Source organism: Sturnus vulgaris, chromosome 4, assembly GCF_052056855.1.
Source record: "Sturnus vulgaris isolate bStuVul1 chromosome 4, bStuVul1.hap1, whole genome shotgun sequence".
Lineage (NCBI taxonomy): Eukaryota > Metazoa > Chordata > Aves > Passeriformes > Sturnidae > Sturnus > Sturnus vulgaris.
The window spans coordinates 7,148,128-7,171,695 of NC_142246.1; the positions used below are offsets into that span (position 1 = coordinate 7,148,128).

The 23,568-nt window shown below is 39.4% G+C and overlaps 1 protein-coding gene across 2 annotated transcripts in view; it reads right to left on the reverse strand.

Moving 5' to 3' along the window:
- FAM53A (family with sequence similarity 53 member A) overlaps positions 1 to 23,568 on the reverse strand; it is a 69,376-nt gene that overhangs the window by 35,212 nt on the left and 10,596 nt on the right. Inside the window, exons 2-4 of one of the 2 annotated variants that reach the window (XM_014895222.2) lie at positions 13,459 to 13,703; positions 6,682 to 6,736; positions 2,140 to 2,939 (exon numbers count right to left, since the gene is read on the reverse strand). In XM_014895222.2, coding sequence (XP_014750708.2) covers positions 2,140 to 2,939; positions 6,682 to 6,736; positions 13,459 to 13,536 — 933 coding nt within the window. In that variant the 5' untranslated portion in view covers positions 13,537 to 13,703. Of the gene's footprint in view, positions 1 to 2,139; positions 2,943 to 6,681; positions 6,737 to 13,458; positions 13,704 to 23,568 lie in introns of both variants that reach the window. The other variant, XM_014895221.2, reaches the window with a different exon arrangement.

The window sequence follows — 23,568 nt, forward strand, 5'->3', positions numbered from 1 at the left end:
TACATGAAAGGAAGGTCTTACTGAACTTTCCCTAATGGTAGCCCTCATCTTCACTGAGCTCTACATAGATATAGGACACTTCAAAATAAGCCTCCTGTAGTATTAGCTCATGGTATTTTGTACAACAGTAATTTTGCTTAAGTTCAAACCATATACATCTACCAGGATTTGGGGTATGCAGAAAAGATATGAAGACTTCTAACCAAAAAAAAAAAAAAAAGGGTAAGCAAGCTGACATTCGAAAAAACCTTGATCTTTCTTGGAAACTTAATTCAGTTTTTACCTCAAATGTTTCCAGTACTTGCCGAGTTTTTAAACAGATGTTTTCATTAAAGTTTAGCATGTTTAGAAATAGAAGTATTTCCAAGCTATAATTTGTGCCTTTGATTAAATACACAGTAGTATCTTAATAGGAAGATTCTACTGAAATAGCTGAAAAGAAAACATCAGGCCTTGACACTGCAGAATAAACTACTCATCTTGAAATCATCCCTCCAAAAGAGTCTTACAGGAACAACTAGTCAAGACTGGCTAAATATTAGTGTCATATAAAATTCTGCAGCAAATCTAAACAGCCAAAACAACTTCCTATAGACATGGGATATAACAGGTTTCCTCCATACACTCTGCTGTATGGATTATTTAAAAGTAAGATCTGAGCAACTGAAGCTATTCAGTAGCCTGAAATATTGCACCTCACCTCCAGAGCTTGAAGAATGCAAGCATTGAGTGTAGCAAAAAAAAAAAAAAAAGCAGGTTTTAAATTTTACATAAAGAAACCTGCATTAGACCACACAGGCAGTTGAAAGGCAAATCCAATAATACTTCTGGTCTAGATTAGCAAACTAATCCCAGTAGTGATTAACACAGAGAAACAGGTAAGATCTGATTAGCTAACTAGTAAACTTACATCTTAGCCAAAACTCAGAACACTGTCTAGCCATACCTAGAGCAGAACTGGTTACCAACCTTGTCAGTAACTAAACAGATTGTTCTACCCCCACAGCTTCACCAAAAATGTTGCATTTTTCAAGAGGAAAATCCTTTAAGATATAAAAAAGTTGTTTCACAAAAGTACAAGGGAAGGACAGTTGTAATCATGCAGACTTTTAGCCAAGTGGATATAAATTAGCTAGCATTCCAATATCTATCTTACTGGTATTTTTCCCATGTATTTTGATGTAAAGCCTGTACTGAGGTACCACAAACTGCATGTTTTACCTAACACTGTCCTATCCAGCTTTTCTTTTGTACAGTACATCACATACAGGGACACTGGTGCACAACTATGTCCCTTCCTTACAATTTTACTGCTACTTGTGCAAACTGCCTCCTCATCACTAGTCATAACACATCTATCACACAAGCCTTCCAAGTCTGGTGTCTACTGAAGGCAGTAGAGTTATATTCACAAGCACAAAGTGTTCTCTGACCATAATGTTAGATTCAGTTTTACATTTTGAACTGTAGCTCTGAACTCTGAACAAAGAAGCTCCAAAAAAATGAGCTGTGTTATATGCATTTGTATTGCACGTAAAGTATAGGCATGAACTGAACTTTTCTAGTTCTTGAATCGGCAACTCTACTCTCATGAGGAGAGAAGTAGAATTTTAAGTAGCATTCTGGAATAAAACACCTCACCATTGGGCTAGAGCATCTGTAGTTGCATATTACAATACTATCTCTTTCCAACTGCTTGTTAGCAGCTGCTTTAGTTAATCCATTTATACAGGAGTTTGCTTGCTCTTATTTAGCTTTATGGAATTACTCAAACTAAGGGAAAGCTTAATCAAACAGATTTACACTAAGATTACTCAAATCATTGCATTTGGGAACACAGTGGTATAAATTCTTTGCTACTGTGTCTATTCCCCATGGCTTCCTTGCTTTTCAAAAAGCAAGCCATTTTTCTGTGGCCTCTGCTTTAAGCACTCTCTATCAAGTAGTATGGACTTCAAGATCTGGGTTTCACAGGCAAGATCTAAGTTGCTTTAAGGTATAGTGCAAGCAACCTGCCCTCCTGCCAAAGGTGAAACGGGGCACAAGCAAATCTGCAACAACTACAGGTTAGTGCCACTGATCTAGAAACAGCCCTTCTGCAAGAGCTCCCTTCCCACACTGAGGAAAACAAAATCTCACCCGTGTCATTTTAAAAAAGTCTAACGATGGCCTGTTCCATCGTACGTCCTCCTCCCGTCTGCGCTTCAGCCGGCTTTTCTTTTCGTTCAGCACGCAGGGCTGCGAGCGGCACCTGAGCAGGCCCTGCCGCCGGCTGAGCTCGGGTGTGGAGGTGGGAGTGCTGTTGGCTGAAGGCAAGAGATTTCCCGTCTCGGTGATGTGCTCCTGGGACAGGGAGAGGCGGCGCCTTGGGTTAAAGTCACAAGGGCCTCCGGAATTCCAGCGGGTGCTGGAGCTCGTGCTGCCCTCGCTGCTGTCCACAAACCCGCTGCTGGCAGAGGAAGGTCTGGGTACCGGAGAGGTGTTGAAGCTGGTGATGGTGAAGACGTTGTTTAGGGACAGGATGTTTTGTGGCAGGCTGATGCTTGTGCTTCTCTGCAAGGTGGCACTTCCATGGCTGTTGCAGCGCTGCAAGGTCGCGCTGCCGCCGCTGTTACAGCGTCTCTTTGACACGGGAGTCCAAACCTTGGAGCTGCCGGGCTTCCAGGGCGAGCGGCAGCGAGCCAGCTCGTCGGGCTCCGACAGGGAGCGGCAGTGGCGCTTGGTGGGCGGTGCCAGCGGCTGGCCCGAGTTCTCGTTGAGGTTTAACTCGCTTATCCATCCCGACACCATGGACGTGCTGGAGGATTCGTGCTGCCACGGCAGGCTGCCATTGCTGGCAGCGCTGGTGCTGAACGCGCACACCGGGAAAGGGTAGGCTGAATTCCTGGTTGTGTCAGGCTGGATTGGGTAACCCCCATTTAAAGCTTTCCAAGGACTGTCTTCTGAAAGCAAAAAAAGATACGGGTTAAAGATGAAAAGCGAGAGAACAGTTTGTTTTAAACCTGGGTTAATGTAAAGCCATCAAAATCATCTTTAGAAGGATGAGCCAGCTCTTACTCAAAATTTCACACAAAAAAAAGTAGAAACTTAAAAAACACCAAGACCAAAGCATTTCAGGAACCAGTCCAGGCATTTCAATACAGAGGTACTCCGTTAATACTTTTCCCTTTATACTGAAGAATTGCAGTATGTGTCTTTCAGCGAGCAGCAGGAAGTTTCCGAGTGCACAGCACATATCACAATTAAATCATGTAACAGTGAACAACCTCAGGTACAAACAAAAATTAACAATGTGAGAAGGCATCAGGGAATTTTTTTTTAGTGCAAAAGCAGAATAATCTCTTCAGACCGCTGTTCTTCATTTATGTTATTTTGCATGCTTTTCTATTAAGAATATCTTATTAAAGAAAATTTGCAAAGGGTGTTCACATTCTCTGGTATAAAAAGCTTTACTCTAAATTAGAAACAGTAAAAAGTTAAATCAGACTGAAGACTATTGCTTTCCTTCCTTGCACTCTGAATACAAGAAAAAACCCAAATCTTAATTTAATGCATAAAATAAAGTATCCCTTAAGAACCTCCTGCAAGTTTTACTGTGAATGCAGACATAGTGCACAACTCCTCATCTGAAGTGGCAATGCTGGGTTAAAAGCAGTCTGCCAGTGCAGCCTCTCACTCTTTTGTGAAGCGTTTCTTTGAGAACATTCTGCACATTTTACAGCTGTTCCTCCACATTATACAATGAAGTGTAAGAAGAACTACAGCAGACTTTAGATTTGCAAATTGAAAAGCAGCAAAACTGTTGGCCAGCTAACAGTGCTTCATGCTTGGTTAGAAAATTTGCTAATTTAAACCAATTAGCCAAATAAGTTTCACTTATTCTGGCTTTAAAGAAAGAACATTTAAAATACCCATTTTTTTCCCATACACCTATTTTAGGAACCTAGATAGAACCTAAACACTGAATACTAATATATTCTTATGGTTGACTTTCTAAACTAAGTTTTAGAGGAATCAACAGCTAAAAGATTTGCTGAGTAGCTTTAAAAGTTGCAAACCCAAATAGTTGTACATGTTCCATGCCCAAAGTATGTCATGGATTATCCTGTTTATTTGGATCTTATTTAAAGAACACCCTATTGTCTCAAAATCATTTAACTGTGCAGACAGCTGGCCTATTCAAACATGTTTTATTAGAATTCCTCTGTCCTTCCTCCTCCATTCTTTCAGATGGGTACAACCACATACTGTGCTTTGCCTTAAGCATGCAAGCTCTTCGAGGCAGGGACCATCCATAATTCAATGCAAGTAAAAGAGCCAACACAATGGGATCCAGCTAATGTTTGAAACTCCTAGCATCTACTGTAGGACAATTTTCTAGCTGGGACTCACCTGATTTTTTTAAATCCTTAGGAAGCTTTCTTCCAGGCTAGGAGGCTTATTTAAAAGTTTAATGTTAAAAAAAAAATTCAAGAGTTGAACCTGTGTTTTAATTCTTTCCACGGCAGGAGCACTTAATTATTTAGTCTGGAAAACAGTTCTAAGATCAGAGTCCAACCATTAACTTAACTCCACCAAGTCCACCACTAAACCATGTCCCAGGTGCCACATTTACATGTCTTTTAAATTCCTGCAAGGATGGTGACTCCACCACTGCCCTGAGCAGCCAGTTTCAATACTTGACAAGCCTTCCAGTGAAGAAATGTTTCCTAACATCCAATCTAGGCCCCCCGGTGCAATTTGAAGTTGTTTCCTCTTGTCCTATCACCTATTATTTGAGAGAAGCCTTTCCCTCATGCACAAGAATGTCACCTTGTTAGAGAAGATCAGGTTGGTCATGCAGGACCTGCCTTTCACAAAGTCCAGACTGACAGGTCTGTAGTTTGCAGACCCTCCCTCAGGCCCTTCTGGTAGCTGGGTGTCACATTTGGTGACCTCCAGTCCCCTGGGACCTGGCCAGGGAGCCAGGGCTGCTGGTAAGTGATGGAGAGTGGCTCAGTGAGCCCAGCCATGAACTCCCTCAGTCCTCTTGGGTGGATCCCATCCAGCCCCACAGACCTCTGTGGGTCTAAGTGATGTAGCAGATCTCTGACCATTCCCCCTTGGATTATGGGGGCTTCAGTCTGCTCCCCATCCCTGTCTTCCACCTCAGGGGGCTGAGTACCCAGAGAACAACTGGTCTTACTGTTAAAGACTGAGGCAAAGAAGGCATTATGCAGCTCAGCTTTTCATCATCCTTTGTCCCTGTATTCCTCCTTGCATCCAGTAAAGGATGGAGATTCTCCTTAGCCCTCCTTTTGTTGCTGAAGCATTTATAGAAGCATTTTTTGTGTTTTATGGCAGTAGCAAGATTAGGCTCTTGCTGGACTCTGGCCCTTCTAATTTTCTCCCTGCATAACCTGACAACATCCTCCTAGTCCTCCTGAGTCGCCTTCCCCTCCCTCCAAAGGTCAACTCTCCTGGCTTTTTTCTTTTAGCCTTGAGCTCCAGCCAAAGCTCTCTGTTCAATCAGACCAATCTTCTTCCCCAGGGGCTCATCTTCCAGCACACGGATAACCTGCTCCTGCACCTTGAACATTTCCTTCATAAAGCACATCCAGCCTTCCTGGACTCCTTTGTCATTCAGGACTGCCTCCCAAGGGATTCTGCCATCCAGCCTCCTACACAGGCTGAAGCCTGCCCTCCAGAAGTTCAAGGTGGCAGTCCTCCTAATCCCTGCCTCTTTCCTTCTCCAAGGAACAAACACCCCAGTCACTTTACCCAAGGCAGCCTCTGACCACCACATCTCCACCAGTCCTTCCCTGTTGAAAACCAGCTCACTCATCAGCTACAGAGAGTTTTCTTCTACACAATCCAGGAACCTCCTGGTCTGCTTCCTCTCTGCTGTATTGTATTTCCAGCAGACAGCTGGTAAGTTGAAGTCCCTCATGACAAAGACTAGCAATTGTGAGGTTTCTCTCAGCTGCTTACAGAATATTTTGTCTGCCTCTCCTCATCCTGGTTGGGTGGTCTATAACAGACCCCCACCAGGATACCTGCCTAGTTGGTAATGCTATTTAAGACAAAGCACCATTTGCCTTTGAAATCTCTTACAAACCAAGATTCACATTTTATGAGGAATCCCACTGAGCAAATAAAAGTCCTCCATGCTCACAGAAAACATAACGTGCAAAATTTCAGGTCTACCCCTTAATAAGGCAGTACAAAGTTTATATATCAATAACTGGAACTATTGTTTTTGCTAGGTAAAACTTATTCTAATAGGACTAAGGGGGAATAAAAGCAAATAACACTTCCCATGATTCTATGAGGGCACTGGACTTCAACTTATGGTTTGCACCATGCTGGATGGTCTATGTGGCAAAGAATCTAATAAAGTGTACAAAGATTTCTACTAGCTGAGGAATCTGATGTTTAGCATGAAAAACAGCATTAGTGTGCTTCTGTACACCAAGGCAGATATTGAACAAAAAAAAGTATTACAAGGGCTTTTTACTATGCAAAGCAGATCACAAGTACAAAACTAACAACCAGCTATTCCCAGTATTGTTCAAAGACCAGCTTAAACCAGCAGGCTCTACAGCAGCATGCTCCATCCCCCTCACCTTATTTACAAAAGAAAGGCTGCTTGCTATACCAATTACCTCAGTAAAACACAGCTAAGGTTTCTGAAGAACTTACCATTGATTTCGAAAGGGAACAAGCTGCCACTTTTGTTCAGCTTCTCAGATGAGTACTGAAATCAATCAGAAAAAAAAAAGTTTTAACTGTGGAAAGAGTCAGCATTCACTTCAAGGAAACCACATGCAGTTTTTAATTTTCCTATATGTGCACTTAACAATGCCTTTAAAAAGATGGGGTTTTCCAATGTAACTTGAAGAAATTCCTGAACAGCTGATCTTTATAAATAAGCCTCTGACACCTAATTATTTGTAATGTTTTCTGATACAGTGCTAAGTATCAAACTGTTTCAAGAGTTACAACATTAGCCCATGTGAATAAACTGGAAAATTAAAAGTGATAATTCATCCTTAATGAAAAAGCTTTGATCCAATTCTCATTTCAATAGAGAGGAAATTACAATCTGGCAGTTGGGTTTCCATTTTCAATCTTAAGGCTAGAAGGCAAAACACTTCATCTTCAACTAAGAGACAAGAATAGCTTTATCTAAATTAAATATACAAGGTCTTGAAGTTCACCACCATGAACACCATTCCAGTCAGGCTTTATTAGTATTTTACTTTTTCTTATAATCAATGCAGTGATTTTTTTCTTTAAAGTAGAAAACCCAGTGAAAAAGAAAACCTTTCCTATCATTGAAATATCTTCAGCAGACTACTTTTTAAATCTCATCTTATTGGTGGGAAACAACATAATAGCCATGCTTAAAACAAGGTTTGTGTGTAAAGGCCTTCACAATTAAGCCTCATCAGTAGCATCTGCACAGCAAGACAACTAATTTACCTAAAAAATATTACTACGAAGGCATTCTTAATGGTCTAGATTTCTCAGACAAAGCACAGAGCTTGCAATCCAGCCTCCTATAAAGGAGCTATAAATAAGTGGCTCATAGCTCCATCAGCCCAAGGGCCATTATTCACTCCCCCACCACCACCTCAGGATGGAGAGGAAGATAGCTTTAAAAAACAGCAACACACTTTATGTGAACATTGTTCTTTGTGTATAGCCAAAGAAGATAGCATTGTACATACACTTCCTTTCCAGATACAAAGTCAATTTTTAAACAAACATCCTTGGGCTACAAAGCTTTTTCTTTTTTTTTTTTCTGTGCAGCAGCACACGGTGCTAGTGACAACGTTATATCCTTGAGCCCCACAGAGACAAACACTGCGCTGTGGTAATATTCCCTCGGTGTTATTGTTTCACAGGTAGGAAATAAGAGAACAGATGAAAGGATAGGACAGCAAGGGGATTTTTAATCTTATTTTTTATCAGCATCTGCATATGAGACAAACCATTTCATTTTTAATTTGTAAATGCATTTGTAGATGCATTTATAACCTCATTTTAAAGAAGCTACTTTAAGTAAACAGCAGAACCTCAAGTTTAAATCTCCATTGGATCTGCTGTTAATTAGTGAAATTCAAACCATTTGAAGTCTGCAACCTGCCAGTTCTATAGAATTCACATTTAAAAAGCCAGTATCCATCGTTTACTTTAACCAGATTCCAGCTTCACGTGAAGCACAGGAGCACATTAAGGTAACAGTAGTTATATTTCAGCTGTCCCTGAAGGGGAAATGGACAAATTAAAGACTTAAAGATAAGGTCTTCCAACAAATTCTTCCTTTCCAGCATTCCCCAAATGAAAGGCAATACCAACCTACTCAACTATCAGACAGTAGCTACAGAACATGTATTTTCCATGTCAAAGTCTTACAGCTGTTTTATCCTGAGCTAGATGAAAAGGGAGCAAGTCAATATGAGCCTAATAGTTAGGGATGTTTAAAAGACTTTATTCACACATGCCAAGACATTCACTGTTTAGAAGGAAAAGAACCTCAAGGACAATCCTACATGGCAGCTGACACTTAGTTTTTACAGTTTTCAGCCAAATGAATCTTTGAGTAGGTTCTCTTTATGAATATCCAAGTTATTTGATTACCTGTACTTTTACCACCTTAAAAAGCCTTATCCATCACGGGGAGACTAAACTACTTTATCTTTGACAACTGCAGAGCACTGAAACCATTTTTCAGGGGGACCATGGAAACAGCTGGATCACATACACACAGACTTTGTCCTCCAGAGAACTACAATGTTCTCTAACTCAAACTGTAACCTTGTCCTTACAGCTATTTCTGACCAGCTTCTGGAGAAGCCAGTGCCATGACAAAGCAGATATTTCCTCTACAACTTGGGATCGTTTATACAGAATCCTGCTAAGTCACAAAAAAACCTCTTTGCTAATTCTTTGGAGATTCAGACCAAAAACCATAAGAGCATGACATGTGACATCACATGCTGAAAGAGAAAGTAAGCTGCACTATTTCCAGCAAAAGCTCAAGGCACTGAAATAAGGGTTGAGTGACTAAGAGGACAGTAAGTAACAAATCTCCTTTACAATATATGCTTGGTTTTCTGTAACTGAAATGAAGATACTTGGAAACAGTGTCTGCTGGTGTATTTTCACCACATCTGGAAGTCTAAACTTGAGAAGACCCATCAGGCTGTAAATTTTTATAGGAGGGAGGATTTTATCTATACAGCACATGGCACAAATCCCACTAGATATTACTGTAACAGGGCACTGAACCAGTTTATCAGCTCTCCTGGGCTGGCCACACTCCACCTCCCCCACTCATTCCCCTTGTGCTATAATCTACCTGAAGCTTCCTCAATTAATACTTTGTGATTATGCTTGAAAAGATCATGCAATTGCTAAGAACCTTGACAGGGAAGTCTGCTACCCTCTGTGTGAAGGAAATCTTCCTTCGAATAAGGCCAAATTATGCAACAAGGTCACTTTACTGAAGAGGAAACATCCATCTTGCAACTACTGCTTTTTGAATAGATGTTAAAACATCCACCAAGATCTCATGCCTCTGGAGAATTTATTAGGGAAATAATGGGATATTTTAATATAGACACAAAACAATGAAAATTACAAGTTTCACCTGAGGTTAGAATTTTTTGCTTCATGCCAAGAAGTGGATCTACTTTGAAACACTTGTTCACAAATAGATTCTCTTTTGTGCAGCTGGAGAGACTATGTTCAAAAGGAAAGGAAACATGTGGTACAACATTTAGGACAGTGCTGCAAGTTTCAGTTGGTTTTCTGAATCTTAACAGCTGTTCTTTTGTTAAAATAGTCACTCAAAAAGACACCTAGTCTGAACTGAGTAAGTGGAAGAGTCATGCAAGTGAGGCTGAATTATAATTTACATCACTAATTTTAAGTGTTCTTTGCTAGCAGAAGCCAACTGTAACAAAAATAATTCTGGCTATTCTTCTACACTCTAATGTACTGCATTAAGGACTTCACAGCCTGTGCTATCCCTCCTCATTATTCTCAGAATGACAACTTCATCTTCATACTTTTAAAATTAATGGCTTTAATTTCAAGGCATTTTTTCCAGTTTCCAAGTATATTTGAGTCCCTCCAATTTATCAGCATCCTTTCCAAACCACAGGGAAGCCATTGTTTATTATTCAAATACTAATTTAGCCACCACCATACAGATGTGACTCAGTTTGAATTGGCCATGCCAGACCTCCCTTTCTCTACCAAATAACCTCCAAATATGACTGGATATGAAATAGTGAGGAGGAACACTTTGACCTTTTCTCAGGATGCAAAGAAGTGATTAAGTCAAGTAGTCTGACCAGTGGCTTTTCCTCTGAGGAAGTCAGTCTAATTCTACATCTTTCAATATAAATAAGCCTCAAAAATTAAAAATAATTGAGCCCCACATGCCTGAAAGGGGTTTTACAGTAAAACTTGTTCCTTTCACAAATCCTTGACGGGCAGTGCTCTTGTTTCCTTCTTAATACCACACCTAGAGAAGTCTTACAGCCCACATGCTGTTACTTCACAAACCAACATGAGATTCTATACTGGAATAGGAAAAGGTACAAGTTTAGTCAGAATACACTGAAAAATACAAGACTTTTGAGCTCTATGAAAGTTCTGAGAGCTCAAGGGAATAGAGACCAACTATTTGATTTAGTGCTGCTGTCAACCCATGAAAGCCACAATGTGCTCACAGAACTTCTCATCCCTTTTTCAAGGTAGAGTTGAGCAACCAGAGACACTACCTTGTGAGCTACAATACCCAAATTGAGGAAAAAAGCTTGGCACAACCTTCCTGCTTCTACAGCAGGTCACTCAGTCATTTTCCTGAAGGCAGGTGCAGGACAAGGCTGTACAACACAACTGAGCATGCACTGGCTGAATTACACCAGCTTGGAAAATTAGCATGTCATTTAACAGAGCAGTAAAAAGCTGCAGCCAGTATTTTACAACATAAAAGAGAGGTACTTGGTCACCACACAGCTTACACAAATGAAAAAGTGTACTATGTCCTATACACGTTGTCTTTCTGCCCAGTTCGGCTGCACAGTAAATAGCTTTGAAAGAGCTATTCTTTTTTCTTTTATAACCCTCATTCATGAGCTGTATTACAGAATAGCTTTCCCCCAGCTATTTTATTTACTTGTGCCAAGACACTTGTGCAGATGCACTGCAAAAGGTATCACAAAACTGATAAGGTTTAACTATATTAACCCAGGCAAGAAAAGTTGGTCTTAATCCTTAATCAGCTCCCAATGAGGTTTCAACACATGGTGTCACAGAACTTTGTGCCAGCACAAGTAACAAAAGGTGCAGGCAAGATCACTTCAGAATTGCTCCAAACTGCTGCTGCTATTAGAAAAAACTACAGCATTAACCTGAACTTCCTGCCAAAAAGCTTAAATGTGCTAGCAGTGATACCAGACCATCACCAGCAGCCTTTTTCTCTTAGTGAAATTCAGCAATGGTCTTCACCAGTGCAAAAAGCACACTTATCATTTTAGGTTCATATTTTAGCCAGGAAGTAATTTGCTTGCATGAATCCTTTTTAGGAGGGAGCAACCTACTTGCACACTTTTATTCACACTTGCTTCTTTATTTCCACACCTCACTACGCAATTTCCACACTTTTTCAGGGTGCCATTGTGTACAAACAGAACCTGTTCCTGTCCTCAGAACCTATTTTCTATAAGAACTAAAGCACTTACAAAACCAATTACTTGACAGATAAAAGGAGGAGAGGAACAGGAGAAGGGTGAGGATGAAACAACTGATGAGACATCACACACCATTTTCCGCTCCACTTGTTCTTTTTCATGCTTTATTGTAAGTCCAGATAAGGACAGGAATAAAAAACAACCAACCTACAACACATTACAGCAAGCCAACACACTCCTGTACAGACTCCACACAGTGTAAAAGCAGTAATATGTCCTTCTCTGCTATTAGAGGTCTGTGGTCCAACACTTACAGTGACTATTGATAAAAAGACTAGAAATTACAAGATACTGCTACATGTTTGTAACTCAACACTGCTACTGGTCATTGGCTCAAAATTAGGCCCAGAGTTTAGTTCAAATGATGACTTTGCCAGTTCACAGATACAGCAGATTCTCCTACAAACTGGATGTCCCAAGTACTTCATCAAACCAGACAAAATAAATGCAAGTTAAGTATGCACTTGTCCTGAGAATTAACATCATTTCAACACCTTAAATCTGCCTTTCAAGAACAGCACAATATTTAAGGGGAAGGTGAAATAAAAGTAAAATCAAATGGACCTGCTACAGTTTTGAAAATAAAACTGCTTGATTAATGTCTACTGTTAGATATCCTTACTGGACAAGGAACAGCATACATGAAAATTGCAGGTGCTTGTGCACAACCTCCTCCACATTCACGGTATGCTTCACCTGCTTGGGACTTATGAAATAAGGAAGCAGTACAGTTGTTTAAGAAAGTCACAGCACAGAATTTTAAATTAACTGACACTTCAGGGCCAATATTTGATTTTTAAAAGTAACAACAAGAGTTGAACAACACTTTGACGTTTAGTTAAATGAAGTTTTTTTTGTGTCCCACTGGTATATTAAAGTTTGACTAACAGAAGGGTGCCACTGTAAAGTCAGTAAATGAAAATTAGTGCATTCCATACAGAAAGTGGTTTTGGGGTTCTCAAGTAGGCACCTAAAACTGACAAAGGACTGTTCTGCATCATTCACTTTGGAGTAGATATTTTATTTACAAGAGATCTGAAGAGAATAGATTCCTTAATGCCTGAACCACACAATGTATCCAGAGATGAAACCAGCAAGAATAATACCATAAACTACAAAATTTTGCAGAGCACCAGGTATTTAAGACACTGAAAAAGCAAGGATCCACTCTACTAGCATCAACAGTCTGGCAGTAACCCGACTTTTACTTTAACTGTATTTACTTGATGACCTGTTCTCCTTGTGCCCAGTGCTGATAGTTACCTACATGGTAGTCACGGATTTTTCTTAGTAAAACTCTTGTCAAATATAAAGATATCAATCACTCAATCTACATGGAGTGAAGAAAACTTCAACCCATACAATGACATATGCATTTTCTAGCAAAAAAGGAATCCTGAGACCCTTGGATAATCCTTTTCAGACATTAGAACACTATTTCATGAAGAGAACTGGCTTTTGCTATGTAAAATGAAGCAGCCAAGTTAAAAAGTGATTTTTTACATTAAAATAAAAACACATCACTTCAAAAAGGGACTAAACACTGGAGATCCACTTTTTCTTTCCCTTACAACTCTCACACAACCTTGCAAACCAGTCCTAACTTAAACAGCTAAATTCTGGCTGATCTGCATTCTTGAATTTGTTATGCAGTCTTGAGTTACTTGGCATTTCACATTTATTTAATGTTGTTTTGTTGGATCCTTACCAGATTAATATTGTATGTTTTACAGGTCAGATCATCCAAGCTCTGGTTCTGCAGCTTTTCTGTTATTAGTGTTACCATGGTAGTTGTTCCTTTTCCACTGCTCACACACGTGTTGGAGGCTCTTCAGTCTCTTCTTTCAATACTCATGAGCCATTTCTGTTTTGGTCTAGAATCTTGAGATTTATGCTTCCATCTTACTGCCAAAGTTTATTTCCAAATGCTGTCAGTGTATCATGTCTGGTTTCCTGTAAAATTGGATTAGAAAAAAAGGAAAAAGTCAGAAAAATTATTGTATATATCATAATTAGTATTGTAATAACACAACTCTTATTTGGATTATTCCTTCATGCAAATATATCACTCGGTGACCAATGCTGAAGGCCTGGCATTTCAATTACCCATCTCTACTCATGAAAGAATACTCCTATTTGAGGTTTCACTGATTAAAACTTCAGAAAGGAGATGAGACTCATTAATGGTGAGGATCAGAATACTATATGGCTGTTTCCTGCTACTGAACTGCTTCTACCTAGGAGTTTAATCCAAGGCAGAGGGAAAACTTTCCCTCATTTAAACTACTGAAGCCTAAGCCAGGTATATTAGCACAGCATATGACACAGGCACTTACCCACCATACTGCTCTGCATGTTTAACACTATTTGGCATGTTAAAGCATTCCACCACATTTTTTCATCACTAATCCCTTCTTATAAAAGAAAAGTGAACCAGTGGCAGCAAACACTATACCCACTTCCCAAACCCTCAGCTACTTTTAATGTCTTGCCCTGTGTTTTCTTCAGCTTTTTCTTTAAAGGTTACATAACTGTTACCTGTCAGCCAACACCAGATCTGGTAACCAGGACAGATTCCCATTTACATAAAAGTATCACAGACAACAGCTTTGATATCTTTATTCTTTGAGCAGTCATCTACATCAAAAGCACTAGGTTCATCAGCTACCTCTTTTTATCCTCAACATCCTCTACATATTTTCTTTCTCTCTAGTGACCTGCATTAACTATTCCTGAGGATTTAAGTTGGCCAAGCACGTTCAGGGACAACTTATGGAATATAATGTGGGAAGAGATCATCATAGAGATATTTCCAAATTTAAACATGAGGCTCTGGGGAGGAACACTGATGCTACTAAGACCATAAGTTGACTTGCATTTTCTAGTTTTAACATCTACAGTTTAAAAAAAAGCAGAAAATTATTTTCAAATTATGTTTCCATAAACAATGTTCCATTGCCTCTTCTACACTACTAATTAGCTGTTTAAATAACCAGTAGTAGCAAGAAAAAAAGTAACTTGAGGCTATGAGTCAAGATAAACCCACTTAAAACTAAGATATTAATAGTAGTAATGGTGATGTTAGACTATCTTTTAAACTTGCTGCCTTTAAGTACATCCTCAAATATGACTTTCATATGCTGGCCATGCACTATTTCACCTTCACAGCAGTCTGCTACACCAGTCTCCCTGAGCCTGAGAGCTGTCCCATAAATGCAACTTCTGCCCAACTTTTGGCCTTGTTCTTATATCTACTTTTTTCCTGTAAGATAGAATGCTTAGAAATGTGCTTCTACCACAAACAGTGCTATCTAGAGAGCTGGAAATTCAACTGGTCTGCTTTTACTTCATGTGTCCTATCTTTCAGGAAGGCACACAACTTCAAATATTTACACCCTTTTCTGAAATTACATCAGATCAAATATTAAAAAACCCTCAAGTTCATACAGTCAATGGTAAAGGTGGCACTTATATTGTTCAATGTGAGCAGTTAAAACAAAGTGTGGTTCATGAAATACTGAAAACAAGTTTGAGGGCAAGCATGTGAACACAGCAGTATCTAGAGCAGCACAATCACACATTGCTGTGTCCCTTTTAAGTCTGGTGAAGTTCAAAGTAAATCTGTAAATCCGGAATAGAAGTCACAAGAAAGGCTGACTAGAGGTCAGAAGTTGTTTCTTTACAGATTGAAAACATCCTGAAATGCTTCATAACTGGTGCAAAGACTTTCAGACCCATGTTCAGAATGAATACTTCCACTAGGAAGAGGCTAAGAACCAGCTGGAACGTTCAGCACATGTTTAGTTACTTCTGTTTAGAAGGGCCATAGAAGAATTCATGGGTTATCTCTCACAAGGAAAAAAATCAAAACCTGATAAAACTGTTCTGTAATCAGTTAATTACAGAAATATATTGCTTAGTACTTCAAATGTTCCACTGAAATTTTAAGTCAGCTTAATACAAGCTAAAACGAGAGACTAGACAGAATGACATTAGACTTTAGTTAATGAAGCAACTGAATCAAAAGATAAAGGGAAAGCAAACGAAATCACAGAAGCATAGCACTTTCAGAATCATGCTGAATTATAGTTATCCACATTCACAAATCCTACCAGCTCCTGACAGGAATATTCAGGCACTGCAACCATTCAGGCCCTTTCTGACAGCATGGAACCCAATCAGTTCTGAAACACAGGCAATGTGGAAAACCCCCCCAAAAAGTTTCATTATAACAGCTCACACAATTTTTCATATGGAGACATGCTCCACTGACTAAGATTTTGTTTCTAATTATGGGGCAGGGACAAAAAGACGCTGAAAAGCCTTCATCTATCTGCTCCCACTTTCTCCTGCTCCCCATCACAAGTAAATTCCATTGCTCAATATGAAGCACAACTCTGATAGCAGGGGTTGTAGTTCAGATTAGAAGTACAGTTCACAAGTGAATTGCCCTCTCACCTTTTTAAATGTGCTTGATCAGTACAGTGTTATTAACTGTTTTACACTAGAAATCCGTTCTTACTGGGCAGTCCTTGTTAAGGATGAAACAATGAATGTTTAAGTGGCCAAAGTGTCACCATCACACTCCTACCACTGACAGCCATTCTAGGCTGCAGTTTGATGTACCTCAGCTGCCATCACAACTGCCAACACATTCTCTTCTCTGGCTATTTGTGGCCCACAGCCGTGTGCCAGCACAAGTGTTTCTGCTCATCACAGAGAACTAGATCAAGGAATTTTTATAGCTGGATAAAACCAAAACACTTCCTTTTGTTTCTGGGAAATGTTTTCCAGCTGGATCACCACGAACTGGACACAAATGCTTGTGTGGGTGCACTGTGGGATGCTGACACTGCTTGTCCAAGTACCTGTCCAACTAAAGCATCAGAAAAAAAGGAAATTCACACAAGAATGCCAGTTGACATCAGCATTTCCTATGTTGAGCCATACAGATTCTTCTTTAATTAGAAATTAGGCATCTCCTCCTGAAGCATGGTTTGAACATGTTCTGCTCCCATCTTCCTTTCCCAATTTGTACTCCTTTGACTGGTCAAACTTACCAGCAGCTCAAAGGGATCTGAAATCCTCCCCGCAGCCTCAGCACCTTAACTCAGTGACCAAACTCCCAGTTCACTCTGGCTGAGCTATGTATACTCTACAAGGAATTGTTTCCCTCATCTTTGCTAATTAATAATTTGGCTGCCAGGAGACAAGAGATTCTTCAGAATGACCTCACTTAGCTGTGTTCATTTAAAATCTTTCTTATTCTGCATTTATAAGCTTTTTGCCCCTCAGTACCTCCTAGAGGAAAGTGCCTCACTTAGCTTTCCTATTTTTGAGGGTTTAGTTTATTTTAAGACTCTCTGCTATTGTATGTATTTAATTGATCCACAGAGAGAACAGAGTAAGGTGTTTACTTTATGTACTTTTTTCACCATGCTGTTTTTCTAGAGCTGGTTAAAGATAGCCAACTTTATTTTTCAGTCCCTCCTTATTAAGCTGAATCCCTCTCAAACAGCTCAGCACTTCATACAAATTCATTTTCAGTAACATGAACCATTTGACCATCCTTGTTAGGGCAATGAGGATGCTGCTGAATTTGCACATTTCCAGCTGCCTCATGGCAGAGATCCTGGCACAATCCAGTCGTGCCCCAGTCTGCACAGAGCCTGGAAGCAGAGCCCACAGGTAACACACCTCTGCTGTCACCAAGTCTCCACAGGCAGCAGCAGAGCCAGGCACTGCCAGTTCAAACAGGAATATCTTCCAAGCCTTGAGCTAATAACAATAGGCCTTGGAGCTCCAAGTTGGATGAAGTCCTACAAGATTATGGCCATCCTTCCCTTAGCACACCATCCTTTGTGGAGCCTGATTAGTCAGGATAGCGAGCAAGCTGAGACCTCCAAGATAAACACACACAACAAAAGATGTTACTCAGTCTCTGTCCTGGGAGAGACTTAATCTTCCTACGATCTCCTTGAGCTGAGGGGTAGAGGTGAGAGGTGGGGAGGAAGAGAAGCTATTTTTTTTTTGTTGTTGTTGAAAGGTAAGCTAATCAAAAGGAATAAATGGAATATAAAAATCAAACTCCAAATGCAAGCCAAAGCTAACATTCCTCAAAACTGGAGAATGAGCTGTGATGGAATCAGTATCACCAGTGTCTCTGATTTAGAGTTCTTTTCTATTCATTCCGAAGGCTGAGAAAAGTAAAGATTCATTATTATATCTCTATAGTACTACTAAAGGAGAGAGGGCTTATTTCTTTAAAAGATTAGCTACAAGTAGTAATGACTTGTAAAATATCTGCCAAAATTAACAGTGGAATTAGAACAGAAGTGCTCATGTCACGAATTCTGTATCTTCTCAGTGACATCACTAGTGTCTTTTTTGGGGAAGACTACTAAAAATACAGATTATCCAACCTCCCAGTCAATTAAAGGATGTCATTCAATTTGACAAGCTACTTTCAAAGAGATGAAGAGTCCTGATGAAGAACACAAAGCCAACACAAAAATCTCTCCTTGGCTCTAAGAAAGTAAGGCAGCCAGACTCATTTCCCAACCCACTTCTCCTCCTCTGCATCCCGCAGGACAAAATGTTCCAGCAACAGCTCATCTCAATGGGAAAATTTACATTTGTTTGAAACACTTCTAACAATTTCTTTTCTGTTTCTAGAAGTTCTATCTTGGATAAAGAGGAGATCACAAGATTTTTATATGAATTCCCCATAACACAAATGTAGGTGTTTCTTGGTGATGACTATTCCATTATTTTTATGCCTATGGCATTAAAATGACCTGTGAGAACACAGAGGATTGTTTCCTCTGTTACTTCATATTATTCCCTACTCTTTGCTCCACGGGCTACTTGGAACCTTGATTACCAACAATCCCATACATGCACTTAACTTGCTCCCAGCAGAAGAAAAGGATTAGCTGGAGTCAAAATTCCAGTTCGGATAAGCAGGTCCTTTAAATTATTATCTCTGCTTCAGCAAGCCAAAGGAGCTAATCACTCCAGCAGTACTAACTGCAGATCTAGATGATTTCACTACTAGACTCCAGATGAAAGGTGATGTGAATTTTTGCCTCCTGGCACTTTCTGCAGCATCCAAGAAGCACTTCAAAATTGAAACATCACACAAAACTGATCAAGTCTTTGTCTGTCCCATCCCGCTTATGCTTGAAGCAACACTAAGCTGGAACACCAGCTTTTCAGAAACTGCTAAGGTAATACTTCATGCCATCTGAGAAAAAGCCACAAAATTCCTGAAATGCAAAATATCAACTTCCAAAAGGGAAGAGAACATTCTAATTCTAAATATAGGTATTATTTACTACAGTGCTAAGAAGTTCACAGAGAGGCTAAGCATTCCTTACAACATAAGTCTATTATTAATAGCTTTTAGCCCAGAAAAGTTGTTGATAGCGGGCACTTAAAAGAGAATTATTTGGACTCTATCCTTTCCAGCACTAATCTGCAGTGTGGCTACTCTGCAAACCTTCCAAAATTCCACACCAAGTTGAAAAAAAAAAATCAGTTTTAATTAGAAAGTTTCCTACAGCTATAAGGTTATCAATATTTTGGGGGATTTGTTCTAAAAGGGGACACCTCAATTTCCAACATATTGTACTTCAGGAGTCCTCTCAATGCCATTAACTAGCACCCCTTTATTTTCTGAGGTTCTTTACAAAGAAGTTTTTAATAGAGCATTAGAATAAGTCTCTGACCAAAAGGGACAACAAAGAGTTTATAATCCTAGTTTGTATTCTGTAGAAACTGTTCCACAACCATCTAAAAATGCTGTTTAAATTGTAGTTGTTCTCCCTGAAGCGCTCAGATGTGACAAAAAAAAGCCTTAACACCACATTCTAGAACTCTGAACAAACAAATCAAAGAACTCCATTTCAATATTTGCAATTTTGAGTTTCTCCAAAAGGACTGAAGATAGATTTCACGAGTTACAGAATCTCTCCACTCTCTCCATGCAGTGTTTGCACAAACCAGTTTTTATAAGAAGAAAACTTCAATATTAAGAGAAGTTCAAGCTTGGATTCAGGTTGACAACTCCAGCACAAAACTCCAAAAAGGAACAAGAAAAATAGGCTAGAAGACATCCTTTACATCAACTTATGGCCACTGGAGACGAATTTGAGATATTCCATAGGCTCTGGAAGCACAAGGACTATCAAGAGCTCAAAACCATCTGCTGAAGAACGTACATCACCTACTGTGCAAGGCAGAACTACATATCACCACTCTAAGGTTAAAAATTAGGATTACCTTGTTAATGCCTCCAGAGATAGATGAGAATAAATATTAGGTTCACTTACCTCAAATGTAGAAAATCACTACTGAGCCCAGAATTTCACTGTTTTGACCCTAAAGCATCACCACTAAGACCAACTGGTCAACGTGGCAGCTGAGACCAAATATAAACTACTACTGAAATAAAGCTGTATCCTGCACACTCACTTCTACTCCATCTCCCACACTTCAGATCCAAGAGCTCCTAAGAGAAGGATGGGAAGCCTCAACCAACACACACACAGCCTTTGGATTCCACTTGACTTAAAGACAAGGAATATGCTAGAAAGAGGTTAAAGGCAATACGTTGGTATTACCTTGGATGGTATGGTTTCCCACCCTTAGCTGTACAATTCACCCAGCTTGGCTGAGGAACAAATACAAACCAAAAACCCAAAATAATTTAATACATTTTGAATTAGAACCAAAATATTTTGCATGAACTGCTGTCTGTAATAAATATAAATAAATATACCCCCTTTTACTTCTCAAGTTACTGTCAGTTGTTTAGGTTTGGTTTTAAAACAAGATGAGTCTCCTTCCAGAAAGGAAAAAGGGTGGAGATAAGCAATATTAAACCTTTGTTTAAAAGTTTATGAAGTACACTTCTCAAAGCAACACAAGTGGTGAAGTAAGCTCAAGAGACTTTTTCCAGGTCATACCTAATTAAAGCAGGGAATATATCACTACAGAAAACTAGGGCTAAGAACCCAACTCAGCCAGAGGTTAAAGCATTTTTTTATTGCCAACTCATATCAGAGATGGATGTCAGTCTCTCAGGTTTAAACCTTTCTTTCAGACCTGATGAAGGCCCAATATCACAGACAAGTCATCCTGCATCTTTTAAAGTATCTTTGCCAGGCAGGACAACAGATGAGCTGTGCCTTGTGTCTGAGGCTGTACAAAGATGCTGTTCCAAGATGCTTATGTTACTTATGCTCTTTCCTAAAATAATGCACCACAATGACAGGCAAGGAATTTATTAATTTTGCTGAAAAATATTTACATCTACTCTGTTTGGAATTCCATTTGACTGAGCCATCAGCACTGGCCCATGACCAGTCATCTCCCTGCAATGTGAGATTTGGACTCCTCCTACTCAGCCCTACTTCAGAAAGCCCAAGGCTACAATATAATGTTGAGGAACAGAAGTCTGATCTACTGAGGCTTGAACACATGAACACTAAGCCCTTGGCTTTTGCTGTAATTATGAACTAAATGAGCTAACAGTCATTATTTCAAGACTACACTACTCAAACCAAGAGGTATTGCCTATTTAAGCAATTCAGAATCTAGTGGGCAATCACCACTTTTTTACTGTAACTTTCACAGTGTATATTACTAAAAGCTCAGGTCCTACACAAATTACTTCATCTCCATATACTGCTTTTATAAAAATGCTATTTAAAACCAATGGAAGTATTTACTTTGTAGACTTAGCCTCCAGTACGATACAAAATTCAGACTCAAAATAGTAACTTATACTGATAATATTAGTGTTTGGAGAAATCTACCAGATTTTCACTAAAGCAAGTGATCCAGACTGTACCAGACCCAAGAGGTTTGGTTTTTTACTCTAAGGCTTGAAGAATGAAAAAAAAAAAATAAACTGGCCCTACTACCAAGATATTTGCTTCACTCCACTTGTTAGAAGAGCCAGAGGGAAAAAATAATAATGAATACTATCACCTACTTTCTCTTAGTGTTTGCCCTTAAAACTGAGAACTAAAACAGGCACATATGCATACCTTAAAAATATCCAGAGCTGAAAAAGAAAATAGTACTGACCTTTAACTTGTATGGCAGTGACAATGATTACCCCACACACATCCTGCTTCCCTGTGATAGAATGGAATAATACCAGCACTGAAGTACTGTTCTATTACCAAAGCCTATGGGCTGGGAGCTGAGGGATTATACAAATCTCTTCCATACATCCTGCTCCCAAAACACACACAGCTAATAAACCTCCTCCTGTTTGCCTTCAGGTTCATTCTGAGGAGTTTCAGACATCTGGTTGGCTTGTTTAAAATAAAAAGCCCAACTAGTAGGTTTGTTTTTATGATCCCAAGTGTGAAATGTTCTTGCTGGAGGCCTCAGGCCAGGTGAAAAACACTCATGCTAAGATGCTACTTCATGGCATTTCAGGGATCTAATGAGCTATATAATCTGCACACAGGGACATCTCCCTTCATTAGCTTGCATACAACTATGGAAATTAAAAATGAGGAACCTATGGTAGTCCAAATATTTTTCACTAAATAGTACAGCTGGTGAACTGCAGATAGTACTAAATTTAGAACTCAAGTTCTGAGCAGTATTCTGTAAATATCCATAAATCTCAATGCTTACAGCAAGATGAAGCACATTTCTCCAAGCCTCACTGTACTTATTTTTCATCCTATGAGTAACATTTCCTTCTCATGACAAAGTATTATGCCCAATTTAGCAGTTTAAGGAAAGTGTCTTTGTCTTAAAACTGGAACACTCCAGAAGATCACTGTGCAACTAAACTGAGCATATGAATGTGTGTACTCTTATTTCAGCAGTTCACAAGTACACAGTTTACATATTTTCGTATAAAACCCTAAAATATAAAGAAAGCAAATTACAGGAAGAGTTTACACAACAGTAAAATTCTATGCAGGCATGCATTAAGGAGTTAAAGCTTGCTGCTACATTATCTGTGTGGAAAGAGCATGGAAATGCATTGAACAGATATGAAACATGGTGTGTAGCTGACAACTAAGTTCCATCTCATGGCCCAAACTTGTTCTCTATCATGGCTCACCATCTGCAATTTATCACTGAAGAAACCCTAATTCATGTGGCAAGAGATACCACCTCGAAAGGTGGCACACAAAGATCCCAAGTTCTACAACACCCATCTAGTTACCAGATCCACCAGAATCCGGGCAATAAAACCCAAGTACCACACAGCTTTCAAATACTTTATTTTAAATAAAGAGGTCTTGGTGTCACACTACAAATAGCAAAACTGAGTGGTAGTTTGAAAAATTTCTTCTTGTTGCTTTTACTTTGCTAAACTATGGTTCCTATCAACTTAATAATAGATGTATGTTTTGCACATACCATGAGCTTTTGAATGGTGAAGTCTCTGAAGGGACCTGCACTACATATAATCTGCTCTATATGTGAGCTCTCAGTCCACAAATAACTCAAGTATGAGCAGACCACAAATTAAAGCCCATTAAAATAATGGAATGAAATACAAATACAAAGGCAGTACACATCAATACTGTGTGTGCTTTCAGCATTCAATTCAGACATTACTTCAAGTGTCACCAGGGACATCCCTCTTGCCAGACCTATTAAAGGTACTTCAATAAAAATTAGTTCAGTTGAGCTATGCAGCTCTTACTAGTTCACAGACTGTTTGAAAAGCCAGATAACTACTTTGTTTCTATGCAGTCAGCCTTGAGCAGCACACTGAACAGCTGGATTCAGGAAATGCTGTGTTAGAGGTCAAGACAAACCAAGGGGTACACAT